General features: G+C 48.6%; 1 protein-coding gene across 1 annotated transcript in view; it reads right to left on the bottom strand.

Annotated features, from left to right (window-relative positions):
* Positions 1–352: 352 nt before the first annotated feature.
* The window catches only part of SACK1E (scaffolding CK1 anchoring protein E), a 125,573-nt gene continuing 107,490 nt past the window's right edge, over positions 353–18,435 (bottom strand). Inside the window, exon 6 of the mRNA XM_088444518.1 lies at positions 353–5,012. Coding sequence (XP_088300644.1) covers positions 4,779–5,012 — 234 coding nt within the window. The 3' untranslated portion in view covers positions 353–4,778. The remainder of the gene's footprint in view (positions 5,013–18,435) is intronic.

Here is an 18,435-nt window from a genome sequence, read left to right as displayed (position 1 = left end):
ACACTGAACGATATGTCGTTCAGTGCAGGCACCCTCCCTCATCCCCGAACATGCCAAATCTGTCGTTATCAGCAAATTGACCGGCATGTTTGGGCGATGAATGATGTCGGAAACGACCAGCGTTTTCGACATTTTCATGCCCGATTAATGAGCGATTGAATGATAACGTTCAATCGCTTACTTTAATCGGCAAGTAGATACGCGGATTTAGTATATTGCAGTCAGGAAAGCAGAGTACATACTGTACTTAGTCAGACAGTATGTTATGCGAAGCTGTGAACAAACATTTCAATTGAATCACTAGTCAATGGTTATCAATATAATAAGTAATAATTTTAATGTTGTAGTCACAGTATAGTAAATTAGGAAAAATTTGAATTAATAAAAAGTTATGGTTCACATTTCGTTATGAAATTTAATATATACATTTATTTCATATAAAGAGTATATGAGGAATATATGGTGAGATGAAGTGAACCCCACAAATACCTTGGGCTGCCCCAGACAAATCTAGGTATACTCCAACTCTTTGAACTAAGGGCCTGATTCAGACCCGGTCACAAGGCTGCATTCACACCCACCCTGCTGATGTTTGCAATCTGCGCATGCGTGAACCAGTCAATGTGATTGGGAAGCGTTCAGCCTGTACACAGACGCACCGCAAGCATGAGTGACAGGACGTGCCGTTTGTGGGTGGTGACAGGGGTTGGTTAATGGTAACAGGAGTGTGGTGGTGCGAACGCAGGCATGTCGTGCATTGGAACGCCATTTCAGAGGCGTGCATAATTAAGACGCATTGTCAGCATACACGTCACATGGCTGATTTAAACACAGCAGCACTTGCGGTTGGGTCAAGAGGTGCATATGGGTCCGATGTTACTCAATGTTACCGATTCTTCCTGGAGATGACATATGTTACTAAGGGAAAGTGGGCGTCTAACTTCATACCGCGATCGCATGGCAAGACATAGTGGGCATGCTAATGTCTTGGTAGCGATCGCGGGATTTGCATACTTTGGATGCGGACAGCTGCATGCGAATGCAACCTTGCGACCAGGTTTGAAGCAAACCCTAAGAGCAACTTCTGCAAGTAAAAGTAAACCTTGCAATCAGGTAGAAAGTATAACCACAGCCTCATACCCATTTACCACCCCACCTTTCAATTAAATACCATTTCATTTTTTTTTCTCATAAAATACCTCCTGATTTAGGACCTGATTCAGCAAGCAACGCAATGCTGCATTTGCACGCAGCCGGCCGATGTTTGCAACCTGCTCATGCATATAAGATGCAGTGCACTTGTGCGAACTAGGTGCTGCGAAGGGGAATGCGATCGCAGACAGTACGCAGACCTAACATCCAGTGATTGACAGGAAGTACCGTTTGTGGGTGGTGATGGGGTTTGGTCGTGCGGACGCAGGCGTGTCAGTGCATTTCAACACTGTTGCAGAGGCGTGCATAAATTAGTCATTGTGAGACCCTACGCAGCCTGAGCTGTCACTGCGTGCAGGAGATGTAGCAAAGTCTGCAGGAGGGTCAGGTCAACCACTATCCTGCGTCCAATGGTTCACGATGTTACTGATGTTTCTGCTATATTGCGAATTACTCAGGCTGTACGCAGAGGGAAGTGGGCGGCATTGTGTTTTGGTGGGTGTTTATATCTTGTGCTGCGATTGCCGTCCGTATGCACTGATTAGCATATACAAGCAGCGGCCAAGTGCGTGCGAATGCAGCATTGCGTTGCTTGCTGAATCAGGTCCTTAGCCCTATCTGTGGCTATAACTCATGACCCAATGGACATCTGGGCTGTTTTTAATATATGTGTCACTTTTGTGAAACTTTTTATTACATTGCTTGGTACAGTATGTCTATAAATGCATTTTAAAAGCTAGATGAGAGTGTGTATCATCCTATACCTTTACTGGGACAGCAGTTTAGTGTAAAATTACATTTCCAGGCACACATCTAATGATGTAATACATTGCACACAAAATTGCCACTTGCAATAAAGACAGTCCCCATTCATAGTGCAATATATATAAAATGTCAAAAACTTTTTTTACAAAATGAGCAATGTGCTCCCATCTGCAAATTCTCAAAAAATCCAGAGGTAACAGTCTACCCTGATTTCCACTATAAAACAGAGACCACGGGGTAAATTTACTAAGCTCCGTGTCTGACCGAGATTGCAATTATGAGTGTGTTTGGTCATGTTTTTCAACTCGGAAATTTACTAAAGACAAACTCGGGTGAGAAATCATGAAACGGTCTTTAAAACATGCGTGAAAACACAAATAGAAATAAATACACCACTGGCCAAACTCGCAGGTACTTTTCATAGTCAGGAATACAACCTCGGGAATTTACCAAGAATCGTGATTATAATCATGGGTGTAATTTTAGCAAACTCGATCCTAAATAGAAGTTTCAAATAGACTACCACGTGAGCTGTGTGTTTGGCAGAAACATACACAGATCAGTGTGATCTGTGTATGTTTCTCTAGAGTAAGCAGACGCTGATTGGCTGTAAGCCGCATGGTTGTCAATCAGCAGCCACGCGGGTCACAGCCAATCAGCAGGTACTTACTCTAGTAGTTCCACAAGTGCCTAAGGGCAGACACGCTGTCACCTATAGTCGCACTGTAATAAACAATAGTAATAGGTCCTGAGATCCCTGGCCTGGGCTGACTAGCTTGGGGTGCTAATGCTTTGGCTGGGTGACCTGGCTGTGGCATTACACATGGTGCTGGTTTTAAAAATACGGGGACCCCCACACCATTTTTTCCCAGTATTTTTAAAACCAGGACTGGCTCACTGAGCCCAGTGCTGGTTCATAATACACGTGGGAACCCTACACGTTTTGTCCCCCGTATTTTTAGAAACGGGGCTGGTTATGCTTTTGGGAGGGGGCGGGAACCCAACGTCATTTATTTTTAAAAAACAACCCTTTCACACACAAATAGCCTGCACGTATCTCACTGATATGTGCAGGCTGCTTGTTCAGGAGTGCTTGGGGTATACATTCAGGAAGCCGGCGGACGCAATGCCGACCGCCGGCTTCCCGACTGCTAAATCCCGGTGAGGATTTAATGACAGGCATCTAAATGTAGATGCCTGTCATTTTACCTACGCCGGGAGACCGGCGCCCGGCATCCTGTTTGAAAGGATGCCGGGCGCGGACAGCCGCGCGGGGGGGTTAGGTTTAGGGCTCCCGGGGGGACTTAGGGTTAGGCACCCCTCACAGGAGGTTAGAGTCAGGCTAGGGGAAGGGGGGGTTAGGGTTAGGCACCCCCGGGTGGGAGGTTAAGGTTAGGCACACCACCTGGGGACTAGGTGGCGGGAAAGGGGGTTAGGTTTAGGCACATAGAAGGGGGATTAGGGTTAGGCACGGGGGGAGAGGTTAGGGTTAGGCACCCTAAAGGAAGGTTAGGGTTAGGGGGTAGAATTAGGTTATATACTTACTTTTAGGACGATCAGGATTTCCTCCTCTGCCAGGCTGCCGTTGCCGGGATTTGAACCGCCGGCCGGTAAATCATACCGAATGCGTGCTTGGCTCGTTTCAGGTAAAGATCGTATCTTAGTAATGTTGCATTTATCTTTTTACAAATCTCTCCCGAGTCCCAGCGAAGCTCAAAGTGTTTGTTCTTGAGCAAACTCGGGACAAACACGATTCTTAGTAAATTTACCCCCATGAGTGTGCGTCCCCCTGCCAAACTGGTCAACTTACAGTGAATGACTCTATTTGAAAGTGCCAAGACTGCCCTTGACCCCCTGGGCTGTGGGGACTAAGGTAATTACCCCAGTGGTTTTAATATAATGGATTAAATTGCGGTATAATGGGACGAGATCTTATGGACTTATATCCATTATGCTGGGACAAATGGGATGGCAATATCTCCTGGGATGGGAAACACTGTTTTTCTTACCACCACCCCTTCACCAGAGAAAACACATTACTGAGTTAACCAGCCTGAAGCTGGTTTTCAGATCCCAGACTCCCTGGCTGAATATTTAGTGGAGCATGCTGTCCATTTTTTTATTTAAACATGCAGTCTATTTAACAGTTGGTTTGTGATGTACGTATTTACAGTACTCTGTATTGTAATGGAAATGCAAAGTGCAAGTGCAGATTCTAAAAGAATAAGGGTGGGAGGTTTGAACGCATTTCCTAAAGCAAAACTTTCCGGAGCTTGTACCCGGATAGGCAATGCCATCTATAGATGGCGTTGCCTAATAGCAGTCTATGGGCTTCTCATGACCTACTTCATCCAATAGTATACCTCCCAGGGTCCCCCATGTCTCGCGCATGCGCTGGCCATCAACCGCGCATGCTCAGAAAAACTCCTGAGACTTAAACCTGGAAATTCTCTCTTTGCAAATGACAGCTCTTTTCGGAATAGCTGTCATTTGCGATTTTAATCGCAGTAGAACTGTTTGTGACCTTCATTGTATGTGACCTTCACTGTAGCAAGATCATAGTAACTGACATTGGTGAGCGGAGTAGGGACAAGAGGGGGACAGTACTTCCTCTCACTCCCCTTCTCCAATTACACTGTAATTTACCACATTGTGAAAGTAGTGATTGCAGGAAAGAGCAGCCAACAAGTGACTTGAGCAAGTTAGTGGCCAGGAGAATAGGTGGCAGTCTCATCCATCCCTCCCCTAGGAATGTGCCATCTGAGATGACCTTAGCAACTTAGGAGATATGGCCTTCATTGGATCTCTTGTATGAGAACCCAGAATAAAAAACAAATATCTACATCTGGTACCATAGATGATCAGTAGTATTGTGGTCTTGCATGCCTTGCGGTATTAGTCCATGGTCTGGGCAGAGATGTGGTTGACACTCCATGAATTAAATGTCCTTGCAATCTCATAGGTGCCATGGTAGCTGGAGACTTAAATGAAGCAAGATTGGAAGACTCTCTGGGTCTTGAATCTTCACCCGGAAAAGCTCTTTGTCTCATCAGTAGCATTGCTGGCGTATCCTTTGTCAACCATCTTGATTTATTCTGTTGGAAAATATTTTGTACATATTACTATTTGTGAACTTATTAATATATTTGTACATTAAAATATGTTTACAATTTAGCTATACAAGTGCCAACATAGTATCAACCAGTTGTGAGAGGGTATCTTGTTATTTCCTAAAGAGGAATATATACTTTATTTTACATTTGGGTATGGAATTTTGCATGTTTTTCTGGCTGACCTTGGTCTTAAGGGAATTCACAACTTTTTTTTCACCCGGACTTCTCCCTTATTGATTTAATTCAACATCATGATGACATATCATGTACCACTCAGTGAAATGCGGAAGACACTATAAAAGGGCTTGGGAGATGATCTCAAGTTGGGAGCACAGCAGAAAAAAAATAAAGGACCAAATTTGGTTCCTTGTACCTTGGCTAAACCATATTACACTGCAGGTAGGGCAGATAAAACATCTGCATAGAGATTTGGAGTTAGGAGGGGTGTGTTTTAGCTCACTGTAAACTCCAGTGTTAAAGCATTTGTATTAATTTGTACCCTTTACACTACAACCGGGTTTGTCCAGGAGCAAAGTTGCTCCTTATTGGTGTTTTTATCCAGACTCTTGGAGAGAAAACGATATAGTAACATGATGAAAAGGAGAATGAACAGAAAAGAGAGGAGGGATAGCGTGTAAATCTCTTCCATACTTTGCCAGATGGAATCCCAGGTAGTCACCATTAATATTCACTTTCTATGACATTAGTCTTTGCCTTTACTGAAATTTTACCTGCACTATTTTCCTTCATTCCCACCTGATATTCTGATGAATTTACTGGTTTAACTATTCCAACATGCCGTTGGTATTAAGGGCATGATTCACAGATGGACGCTTTTGCAACAGCCACTGTCTTACTATGCAGCGGTGGGGCAAAATTATGCTAATGCTGCAGGAGACGTCTAGTGTAATAAGAACCCTACTACCAGCATCATAGATCCCAGGGCTCAGTCCAAAGACACACCCTCTGGCTACACAGGTTGACCGTGGCCAGTGAGGCTGCATCTGAAGATGCAGACACTGGCCTCAGCATGCCTTCAAAATGGGGCCGACATGCCCCTGTTTTCAAGAACGTTGTCGGTGCCGCCCAGTCCATGCCCCCAAATGGCCACAGCATGTCAATCATTCGGCAGCTTAGGGGGCACTGCATGCGTACTTGCAGAATTAGATCTGCAAATGCACAAGCAGCATCTGTGCATGCACAGATCTCTCACCATCGGCTCATCTCACACCATCGGCTCATCTCACACCATCGGAGATCTCTGTTTCCGTTTACAGTTTCTATGGGGGCTGCTATATTGTGAGAATTACCAAGTTCCAGAATGCTTCACATACCAGTGGTTGGCTCAGTTAGCTAATACCATCTAAAGATGGCGTTAGCATTGTAGCCACATACAGTATGTATAATTAAAGGGGAGAGGGATCCTCAGGATCTCTCTAAGACATTGTTTCCGAAACTCATTCCTCAGGAAGCACTAACAGTGCATGTTTTCCAGGTCTCCTCACAGAATCACAAGTGAAATAATTAGCTCCACCTGTGGATCTTTTAAAATGTGTCAGCCAGTAATGAATGGGAAGCAGTCGGGAAGCCGATGGATGGAATCCCAACCGTCGGCTTCCCGTCTGTCTAACCCCGGCAAGGGCTAAATGACAGGCGTCGAAATCCTGACGCCTGTCATTTTACCTATGCCGGGAGCCCGACACCCGGCTTACCAATCGAAGGTAAGCCGGGGTCGGACAGCCGTGGGGTCGGGGGAGAGTTAGGTTTAGGGTTCTCGGGGGGATTTAGGGTTAGGCACCCCCGGGGAATTTAGGGTTAGGCTAGGGGAAGGAGGGTTAGGGTTAGGCACCCCCGGGGGAGGTTAGGGTTAGGCACCCCCCCGGGGGACTTAGGTATAGGCGGCGGGGAAGGGGGGGTTAGGTCTAGTAATGTAGAGGTGGGATTAGGGTTAAGCACTTGGGGGGGAGGTTAGGGGTAGGCAACCCTAAGGGAGAGTTAGGGGGAGAATAGGTTAGTCAATAATACTTACCTTTCGACGATCGGGATTTTCACTGCTGCTGGTATGCCATGCGGCCGGCAGTAAATCAAACTGAATCCGTAATGAATACACCTGTGCACCAACTAGGCAAAATGGAAACCATGCACTGTTAGTGCTCCCTAATGCTGGGCATACATTATACAATTATCTGTCAGATATCTGTCCAATCTGGCTTGTTGGAATGAAAACCTGATAATGTATGGAAGCACATGACCAGGGCCGCCATCAGGGGGGGACTGCCGGGAGTTTAGTCCCGGGCCCGAACAGAAAGGGGGCCCGGGTGACAGCGAAGAGCATAAGCATCGCCAGCTTTTCAAGCTGTGGATGGTCGACCGCGAGCCACCCATAGCTTGCAGACCGGCAGCTGAGCTAATCAGGAGCCGCCGCAGCGGAGGCGACTCCTGATTGGCTGCCGGTTTGCGAGCTCCGATTGGCTCGCGCCCGGTGCATAGTTCAAACTTCCACATCTCCGGGTGAGCAGTTGGCTGAAGCAGGAGCAGCAGTGGCAAGTCAACCACCTGCCTGCGGGAGAGACTGCTGGGAAGAGAGCAGCCGGGGAGGGCGGAAGCAGCAGCGGCAGGGGAGAAGCTGCCTACAGCTGCTGCCGCTCGTTAGTGAAGTACTGCTCGGACAGGCAGGGGCAGGAGGCTGCAGGGGATCCCACCTCACTGTGATGGAAAAACACAAGGTACAGAGACTCCCGGTCTCACCCCCTCACTCAGCTCTCACCCCCTAGCTGTGCGCTCTCACCCCCTCACCCTGCACTCTGACCTTGCACCCTCACCCTGTGCTCTCACCCTGCTCTCTGACTCCCTCACCCTGCACAGTCACTCCATCACCCTGCGCTCTGACTCCCTCACCCTGCACAGTCACTCCCTCACCCTGCGCCCTGACTCCCTCACCATGCACAGTCACTTCCTCACCCTGCGCTCTGACTACCTCACCCTGCACAGTCACTTCCTCACCCTGCGCTCTGACTACCTCACCCTGCACAGTCACTTCCTCATCCTGCGCTCTGACTACCTCACCCTGCACAGTCCCTTCCTCACCCTGCGCTCTCACTACCTCACCCTGCACAGTCACTTCCTCACCCTGCGCTCTAACTACCTCACCCTGGCCTCTGACTCCTTCACCCTGCACAGTCACTCCCTCACCCTACGCTCTGACTCCATCACCCTGCACAGTCACTCCCTCACCCTACACTCTGACTACCTCACCCTGCACAGTCACTCCCTCACCTTACACTCTGACTACCTCACCCTGCAGTCACTCCCTCACCCTGCCCTCTGACTCCCTCACCCTGCACAGTCACTCCCTCACCATACGCTCTGAATCCATCACCCTGCACAGTCACTCCCTCACCCTACGCTCTGACTACCTCACCCTGCACAGTCACTCCCTCACCCTGCGCTCTGACTACCTCACCCTGCACAGTCACTCCCTCACCCTACGCTCTGACTCCCTCACCCTGCACAGTCACTCCCTCACCCTGCGCTCTGACTACCTCACCCTGCACAGTCACTCCCTCACCCTGCGCTCGGACTCCCTCACCCTGCACAGTCACTCCCTCACCCTGCGCTCTGACTCCCTCACCCTGCAGTCACTCCCTCACCCTGCGCTCTGACTACCTCACCCTGCGCTCTGACTACCTCACCCTGCACAGTCACTCCCTCACCCTACGCTCTGACTCCATCACCCTGCACAGTCACTTCCTCACCCTGCGCTCTGACTACCTCACCCTGCACAGTCACTCCCTCACCCTGCGCTCTGACTACCTCACCCTGCACAGTCACTCCCTCACCCTGCGCTCTGACTCCATCACCCTGCACAGTCACTCCATCACCCTGCGCTCTCACGTCCTCACCCTGCGCTCTCACTCCCTCACCATGCATAGTCACTCCCTCACCCTGCACAGTTACTCCCTCACCCTGCGCTCTTGCCCTGCTCTCACAACCTCACCCCCACATCCTCACGCTGCACTTACCCCCACTCCTCGCTCTCACCCCCACACATCGCTCTCACCCCCACACCGTCACTCTGCTCTCTCACCCACACCTCGCTCTCACCCACACCTCGCTCTCTCACCCCAACATCCTCGCTCTGCTCTCACCCCCACACAGTCACTCTGCACTCACACCAACACGTCACTCTGCACTCACACCCACACCTCGTTCTCTCACCCACACCTCGCTCTCTCACCCCCACATCCTCACTCTGCTCTCACCCCCACACAGTCACTCTGCACTCACACCCACACGTCACTCTGCACTCACACCCACACCTCGTTCTCTCACCCACACCTCGCTCTCTCACCCCCACATCCTCACTCTGCTCTCACCCCCACACAGTCACTCTGCACTCACACCCACACCTTGATCTCACCCCCACACCGTCACTCTGCTCTCACACCCTCACCTCATACCCACACCTCGCTCTCACCCCAACAACCTCACCCTGCTCTCACACCCTGACTCTGCTCTCACCCTCTTCACACCCACACCTCACTCTGCTCTCACACACACCTCGCTCTCATCCCCACAACCTCACCCTGCTCTCACACCCTGACCCTCCTCACACCTACACCTTGCTCTTACACCCACAACCTCACCCCACTCTCATTCCCACAACCTCACCTTGCTCCCTCAGCCTCCTCTCACATCCACACCTCACTCACACCCTCACCTTGCTCTCACACCCTCTCCCTGCTCTGTTACCATCCCCTTTATATGATGGATTGACATGTTTGAACACCCACCCACAAGCCCAAACTTTGTCAATTTTTTTTAAACTGTTTTTTTTGCACCGTTTGATGCCTCACCTCTGCTGTAGCTCCACCCACATTATCCACCGCAACGCCCACCACTGACAAACTGCCCCCTGCCACCCAAGGGAAGGGGCCCTGCCTGCTTTGTCAGTCCCGGGCCCCGTAATTTCTGATGGCAGCCCTGCACATGACACTCGATCATATGGTCTTAAACACTAGAAAATGGACAAAAAACAATTGTTCAAATTGCTTAAATTAGTGTTTAAACCAATTTGTCTGAACGACCATTTTTGTCTGCTTTCCAGTGTTTGTGAGGAAATGGTCGATTGTCATTTGCTTCCATACATTACCAGGTTTTCATTCCAACCAGCCAGATTGGACTGATATCTGACAGATAATTGTACTGTGGATGCCCAACATTAGGAATGAGTTTGGGAAACACTGATCTAAGATAATAGCCACTCAGGCATGCGCTGATGACCACACATTCGTCAGTAGGCCGTCCTAGGTCCCGCAGCACAAAGTAAAGTGATTGCTGATGTAATCACTTTACATATAGCAGTGATGGGCTCCTATCAGATCACCTGTCCCTGCATGTGATTTTTAAGACATCCGGGAGGAATAGAATTTCTTATTTCCACGAATAGTGTTGATTAGAAATTCTATTTATTGGGTGTAAATGTGCCCCTAGATGTGGTGCCAAGCCTGGCATGTCTGGCGTCTCAATGCTGTCTCAACAATAATAGTAGCAGTAAAGAATACACGTTTGTACAAAAGAATACTAAGAACCAAGATTCTGTTATTTGACAAACAATAAACATGGAGTTGTATGGGTATAACTGTAATTTTATTACAATCGTGTCTATCTATATGGACAGTGCAAAATAAGAAGGTAGCAATGTAAGAAAGAATATCCTAACGTTCCCTGCCACACCCTTAGCAGCTGTTCAAGAACACAAGGGAAGAGTTTAATTTTTTATGTCAGCTTGGTAGTGTTTGCTGCCTATTAAGAACATGCACATACAAGGCTTGGGAATCGCTTTACATGTGAATTGCAAACAATACTAAACAGGTTAACCTACTAACAAACTGCAAATGTGCACTATACGGGTTAAGTACGGGATGCCGGCGCTTGGGATACCGACGGTCAGAATCCCGACGCTGGCATCACAACAGGGTTAGAATTCTACCTGTCGATAAGTATCCTAACCCTACACCTGTCCCTTAGCCTCCCCCCTGTAGCCTAAACCAAGGCCGTAGGGAGGGTGGTGGTTTGGCCGGAGTCTCCACACAGGGGGGAGGCCTCCCAGGTCACCGGCCACTAACTGTCCCTCCCGCTCTGTCTGAAGGTCTGTAGAGAGACCTCCTGCAGTGTTGATTGGTGCTCGCAGAGCGACGCCAAAGAGGATCCCCGCCCTCCACCCACCCCCTGGTGAAAAAAGATAAGCACTCAGGGGAGGGGGGGGCGGCAGTGCAGCACAGGGCGCACTGCCGTCCTGATATGGCGCTGGCATAAACCTAACCTCCCCACCCGCAGCCTAAACCTAACCCTTCCCTCCTAGTGCCTAACCCTAACCCTCCCTCCAGTGCCTAACTCTAACTGTTCCCATAGTGCCTGAACCCAATCCCTAACCCTCACCCTAAACCCAGTACTTAGATTCATGATGCCGGCGGTTGGGATCAGGCTTGCCTACCCTCCAGATTTGGTCGGGAGCCTCCCGAATATCGGGTGCCGCTCCCGACCCCCCGGAAGGGCAGGCAAGCCTCCCGGCTGCCGCCTACCCCCCGAACTACTACTAAAAAACCCCGCAGCGGGGGGGCCCGATGACGCGATTTGCGCTGAATCGCGTCATCGTTGCTCCGCCCCCTGCTTCACAATGCCTTTTTCCCGGTATTGTGAAGAGGGGGCGGGGCCACAATGACGCGATCGTGCGGTCACGCCCTGGCCCCGCCCCCAAAACGGCATCATAGCCCGGCCACGCCCCCCGCATAATGTAGGCATTCAGCTCCCTCTCGGAAGGAGGGAGCTGAATGTCGGCAAGTATGGTTTGGATGCCGGTGCGAAATTCTGACTGTTGTGGTGATTCCTGCGCCAGCATCCCGACCAGCGGGATATGAACTGCATCCCCACTATACAATGGCAAACAAATCAATGAGCTTTGAAATGTTGTGCAGTGATTTGATCTCAAACTAGTTCCTCTAAGCCAGGTCCGTAACTAGGGCAGTACGGCCGGTGCCACCGCACAAAGCACAGGATGTTCTGGGGGCAGAACCAGCCGCCTCCGCAATGTCCAATTGCCGGTCACCTGCTTTTATGCTGTTACTAGCGGCGCACCCGGTGGCTCCTTCTCATTGGCCAGCTGGACTGTGGGACTGAATGATGTATGTGCCCCCACCCCCATTCGCACGCCACTTACTGACCTTTCTTGTATGACAGCACTAGCAGCCCACCAGCGCCTGTCAGCAGCCTGCAGCGGGGAGGAACTCTAAACTTCTGAACTCGCAAGAGGAGGCTGTCCTCTCGTGAGACAAAGGACCTCATTCAGAGTCGGTCGAAGCGGCCGCACGGGAAAAGGGGCCGGATATGCAAATGATTCCCTCGCAAGTTGCGTCCCTTAGTTCGGATCGGTTACTGGCCGACCAAGGGGAGGAAGCGGTCGGATGACAAAAAATACGCCCCCTTCTCGTACGCATTACACGTCATCTCCGGGCATATAAGGATTAATCGCGAGCATCGGTAACAATAGGAACTGGTCGTAGAGCTTAAGGTTGACCATACCCTCTCTTAAGCTCTACGATCATGTCAGTGTAAAAACCTCCCATGTCACATGCTACTTTGCTAATTATGCACTCCCATAAACTGTATGCACTCCCATAAAACGCTGTTTGCATAATTAGGCACGCCTGCGTTCGGATCTCCACTCCCCCGTTTTCAAGCACCTTCCCCTGTTACCACCCACAAACGCCTCATTCTGTCACTCAAACTACCTACCTGATTTTAGCGGCTAGTTTCCGCACGCGCATTGCGAACTTTACGCATGCGCAGTATAGCGAACATCGGTGGCGTACGACCGTGCGGCCGCTTCGACCGACTCTGAATGAGGTCCAAAGCTCCTCCGGTCACCACATGGGTGCACCATATTTAGCTCCGCTCTCTCTGTTTTCCTCATCTTGAACTGTGTGGCTGTTTCCTTCCTCTGCAGAAGCTGCTGCAACAGAGTCCCAGCAGGAGTATGTAACCCCCTTTTCCCTGGTCACAAAAGTTTTTTAGCAAAGCAGCAGGTAGAGCATGAGTGAAGAAGGGGGGGGGGGGGTTAGTGCAGGGCTGGGGGGCCTAAGATTTAGGAATGAATGGTTGCACCCAGATGCCCCAGATGCCCCTCGTTCCTTCCACCTCTGCAACACACACCTTCCACCTCTGCACCCTGTAACTACCACCCCTGGACCCTGTAACTGCCAACCCCGGACCTCCCAATCCTACTCTCGCCCCTGCAACTAAAACCCCCACACTCTGCAATTGCCCCCCAGCACCCTGCAACTCTCCTCATGGTACCCTGTAATTTCCCTCATGCAAGTGACACCCCAGCACCCTGTAAGTGCACCCCCCTTCACCTTGTAACTGCAACCCCTGCACCATGACCTCCCACCCCTGCACCCTGTAACTCACATGCCTGCACCGTGTACTTGTCACACATGCAAGTGACACCCCTGCACCCCCATGCAACTCTATCCCCACATGCTATAAGTGCACCCACTTGCAACTGTACCCCTGCATCCTGTAACTGCCCTCCCTGCACCATGTAACTGCCCCAATGTCAGTGTGATACCCCTGCACACTGCAGCTTTTCCCCCTGCTCCCTGTAGATGTAAGGTATTATTGTGTGGCATAATGTGTAAGGGGAATTACTGTGTAACAATATGTAAGAAGCATTACTGTGTAGCATAATGTGTAAGGGGCATTACTGTGTGGAGTAATGTTTAAGGGGCATTACTATGTGGCATAATTTGTAAGGGGCATTACTGTGTGGCATGTGTAAGGGGTATTATGGGTGGAATAATGTGTAAAGGACACTACTGTGTGGAATAATGTGTAAGGGGCACTACTGTGTGGCATAATACTCCACTACTTTTGAAAAAGCATTTTAGGGATATTATGAAAGCAACACCTATGTGCACGGCACTGAAGAGGGTGTGTATTGCCCTGTCTAAGAGGCGCATCTTAAAATTGACTTTCATTGAAGTACTAATGTGCCCCAAATCATTTACATATTTCAGACATATAAACCATATATATATAGAGAGAGAGAGAGAGAGAGAGAGAGAGAGAGCTCTGATTTTTTATTTTTCACTTTCCAAGTTATATAAGGTGCAAATGTTACAGGGGGATGTATCCACCATCCTGGCGGTTGAGATGCCAGCACTCTGAATACAGGCAACAGAATCCTGACAGCAGTTGGAATCCAGGCACCAGGATCCCGACTGCCAGCATCCCAACAGTAATAATAGGTGACTGTGCTCTTAACCAAGTATTTAAATATTGTATAGTTGACATATAAAAAATGTCACAGAAAGAGACTTCAAAGTTGAACAATAAAATACAGTCTGGTATTTAGCATAGGAACCCAATAAATGTTAGATGTTTTAACAAATTGCTATACTCTACTCTATAGCATCTTAAATAACTCCCTCTTACTATTCCTTCAACCAGGTTCATGCAATTCATCATGCATCCCTTGTAATGCAGCACAAATGTTTGGGCACGCACATCCAGGGGCGCCAACAGCTGCGCCAGGCCCAGGGGAAGAAGCGGGCGTGGTCTAATCGTGGTCTAAGCCCGGCGCATAGCCAGTGGGGGTTGCGATCAGTGTGATCACTCTTCCCACAGGTATAGGAGACTGCTGTGGCTGCTACTTAGCGTGTGCTGGGCTGCTTTGATGTAAGAGGGAGGTGGGGCGGCGCCTGGCCCCTCTAGCAATCCCTGGCCTGAGTAATTAGTACCCGCTCCCCCCCTCTCGGCGACCTCTGCACACATCCCCTGTAATGCAGCACACATCTTTGTGCACACATCCTCTGTAATGTAACACACACTTGTTTAGTGAAGCACACATGCCCTGTAATGGAGCACACATCTCTAGTACTGTAAATGAGCAAACTTCCTTGGCCACAAATCATCTGTAAATCATCACACATCCTTGGGTACACAGTTACTCATGTAGCCATCATTGTGCTGGAGAATGACGGCCATTTTCATGTAGCACACATTTTCCTTACTTTTCTACCCAGTGTTTTCTTGATGGTGGGAAGACAGTGATGATATTCTAGAAAGTTGTGCATAGCAGAAGGTGGAGGTACAAATGAGGGTAAACTAACTACACTTGTATTCTGGGGATTCTAGAAAAATTAGTGTAGCATAAAAATGTATGGTGTTACATTAACTCAGTGCTTCTCAAGTCCATTCCTCGGGACACTCTAACAGTGCATGCTTTCCATATCTCCTTATATGTGCATGAGTATTCATTACTGACTATAGCTAGGTATACACTATAAGATTATCTGTCCAATCTGGCTGTTTGGGAAAATAATCTGGTAATGTATGGGAGCAAGTTACAATCGACCATTTGTTCCCAAATACTGGAAAACAGACAAAATGGGTCAATCAGACAAATTAGTTAAATCCATTGGCTCTAACCAATTCGTCTGAACAACTGTTTTAGTCCGTTTTCCGGTGTTTGTCAGCAAATGGTTGATTGTCATTTGCTCCCATACATTACCAGATTTTCATTACAACCAGCCAGATTGGACAGATAATCATATAGTGTGTACCAAGCTTGACAAATTTAAAAAAGTCAGCTGAAAAAGTGGGAGTAAGAGTATACCCTCTTGCAAGGGCACTCTTGTGTATATGATAAAACTGAACTTTTTGTATATTATAATATAAAACCATATATAGAACAATATCACGCGAAACAAAAAAACACAAATATAGCACATTACTAACATAAAACAATGTGACGGGGACAATAACTATACATCTAAGATGGCCGCCACTGCATAATCTTTCATGCTGGGCTGCCATCAAAGGAAAATTTTAACACTAAAGCTGTATACACACGTAAAGATTTTCGATCCAACCATCCAACTAGTTGATTGGTTGGAATGAAAATCTTTTAACGTATGGGAGTAACTGATGATCAGCAATTTGCTCCTAAATGCCAGAAAACAGATGAAAATGGTCGTCAGACAAGTTTGTTAAAAGTTTGATCTAAACAATTTGTTCAAACAACAGTTTTTGTCCATTTTCCGGTGTTTGGGAGCAAATTGCTGATTGTCATTTGCTTTAATACCTTACCAGATTTTCATTCCAACTAATCAACTAGTTTGATGGTTGGACAGAAAATCTTTACGTGTGTACCCTGCTTATGTGCTTGATGTGGACTAAATATGTAATCATGTAGTATGTAGATTTTTAATTACTCTTGCATCTGGCTCATACTTGCCGACAATCAGCTCCCTCCTTCCGGGAGGGGGCTGATTGTCGTCTAACAGCGGGGGGCGTGTCAGGACAGCTGTGACACGTTGGGGGCGGAGCCTGGGGCGGGTCCACATGATCCCGTCATCGTAGCCCTGCCCCCTCTTCGAAATGCCGTTATTATTGGCTCTGTGAAGCAAGGGGCGGGGCCACGATGAAGCAATTCAGAGCGAATCGCGTCAGTGCCCCCCCCAACCCCCGCTGTGGGGATTTCTAGTGGATTCTAGGGGGAGGTTGGGGAATGTCGGGAGGCTTGCCTGCCTTTCTGGGGGGCCGGGAGGGTAGGCAAGCCTGATCTGGCTGTGTTCTTGGTGCAGTGTCTGGTGTCTGTGCCACCAAGGGACATAGGGCCTGATTCAGAGCCGGACGCTATTTGCGCTCGCTCATTCAGAAAATAGGGGTGGCTATTCAAATGAACCGTTCGCTCTTTGCGGTCTGTTCACGCCTCTATGTCTGAACGAGCGAACAAAACTTGCGGTTGTTTTTTGAAAAAATACGCCCCCTGGCCGCTCGCATCCTACGTCATGTCCGCTATTTATTAGATTAATCGAGTACATCGACCAGGGTATGAACTGTTCGCTATTCTTGTGGTTGGTTTTTGCTACCACAATTTTGCGAGCAGTTCTGGCTATAAAATAACCTAGTGACGTGGTCAATGACGCTGCTGTATTAATTATGCACACCCTTAAAACGCCCGTTTTGACCTTTAAGCACGCCTGCATTTGGATCTCCACTCCCCGTTTTCAAGCACCTTCCCCTGTTACCACCCACAAACGTCTCATTCTGTCACTCAAAATAGCAGGCATTCGCTATTTAGCGAACAAACGATTTTTGACCGCACTGACTGGTTCGCACATGCGTATTATGATCCGTACGCATGCGCAGTTGGGCAAACATCGCTCGGAGCGAACGAGCGGCCGCTTACGAGCGGCTCTGAATCAGGCCCATAATTCTCAGCACTGGACGCTGAGACTAGAGCAACATTGTTTCGAAAGTAATTAAAAATGTTGGGAAATGTTGTAATGCACTTTAACATGTCATATTTAATGTGCTGCGCGCAGTTCTACAATTATAGAAACACATGTTTAAATGTTTGGACTATGCACTTATAGGAATGTATTTTAAATGTATTTTGTTTTATAAGTCTTTGACATTTGGGAACAGATTGTTCTTGGGACATTCTTACATAGGAAGTACTAATGTTAAAGACTGAGGGTCTGATTCAGAGCCGGACGCTCTGACCAGAGCGCTCGCTCTGAATCAGGGCCCATCTACCTCTTATTGGAGCGGCCTTTTGGACGCTCGCATAGCTGTGGGTTGCCACCCACAGCTTATGCGAGCGTCCATGATGATGGTCGCGAAGGTCAAGACTATCGCGACGAGACCCTGCGGTAGGGTCTCAGTGACCGCAAGCCCTGGAGTGATTTTGGCTCTATCAGAGCCAAAATCACTCCCACTGACATCACTAGTGATGTCATTGGGGCTGGACCCAGATGGTAGGCGTTCCCATGGGAACGCCTCCGTCTCGCAGCCACACCCCCGGCACGCCCACCAAAGGGGGCGTGCTGTCGCTCAACATCAACAGCACGCCCCCTTTGGTGCGAGACCCATGCTTCCCCGTCGCTCGCTGGGTCTCGCGCATGCGCACGACGGAGGCGCCTCACTGCTCGCGAGCGGGTCAGAATCAGGCCCTGTATCCTGAGATCAGCAAAGGCCATACGTTAATTTAAAACACTGTATTTGAAATATACACTGTGGGGTGAATTTACTAAGATTTGAGTTTGGACGAGATTGCAATCTCAGGTGAGTTTAGGCATTTTTTTCAACTCGCAAATTTACTAAAGGCTAACTCAGGTGAAATTTCTTTCGTTTCACTGAAAAACTCGGGTGAAATTGCATACTCAAATAAACTCACTATCGGCCAAACTCTGAAGTACTTCTCATGAAAAAGATACAACTCCAGAATTTACCAAGATTCGAGATTACAATCTCAGGTGTAATTGTAGCAAACTCGCAACTAAACTGGAATTTCAAATAGACCACCTCCTGAGCTGCGAGTTTGGCAGAAACATAC

The sequence above is a fragment of the Taudactylus pleione genome, unplaced genomic scaffold (genome assembly GCF_031769625.1).
Source record: "Taudactylus pleione unplaced genomic scaffold, aTauple2 ptg000366l, whole genome shotgun sequence".
Taxonomy (NCBI): Eukaryota; Metazoa; Chordata; class Amphibia; order Anura; family Myobatrachidae; genus Taudactylus; species Taudactylus pleione.
Note: the sequence above shows the minus strand (reverse complement) of the source record. Positions and strands in the feature narration are given on the sequence as shown.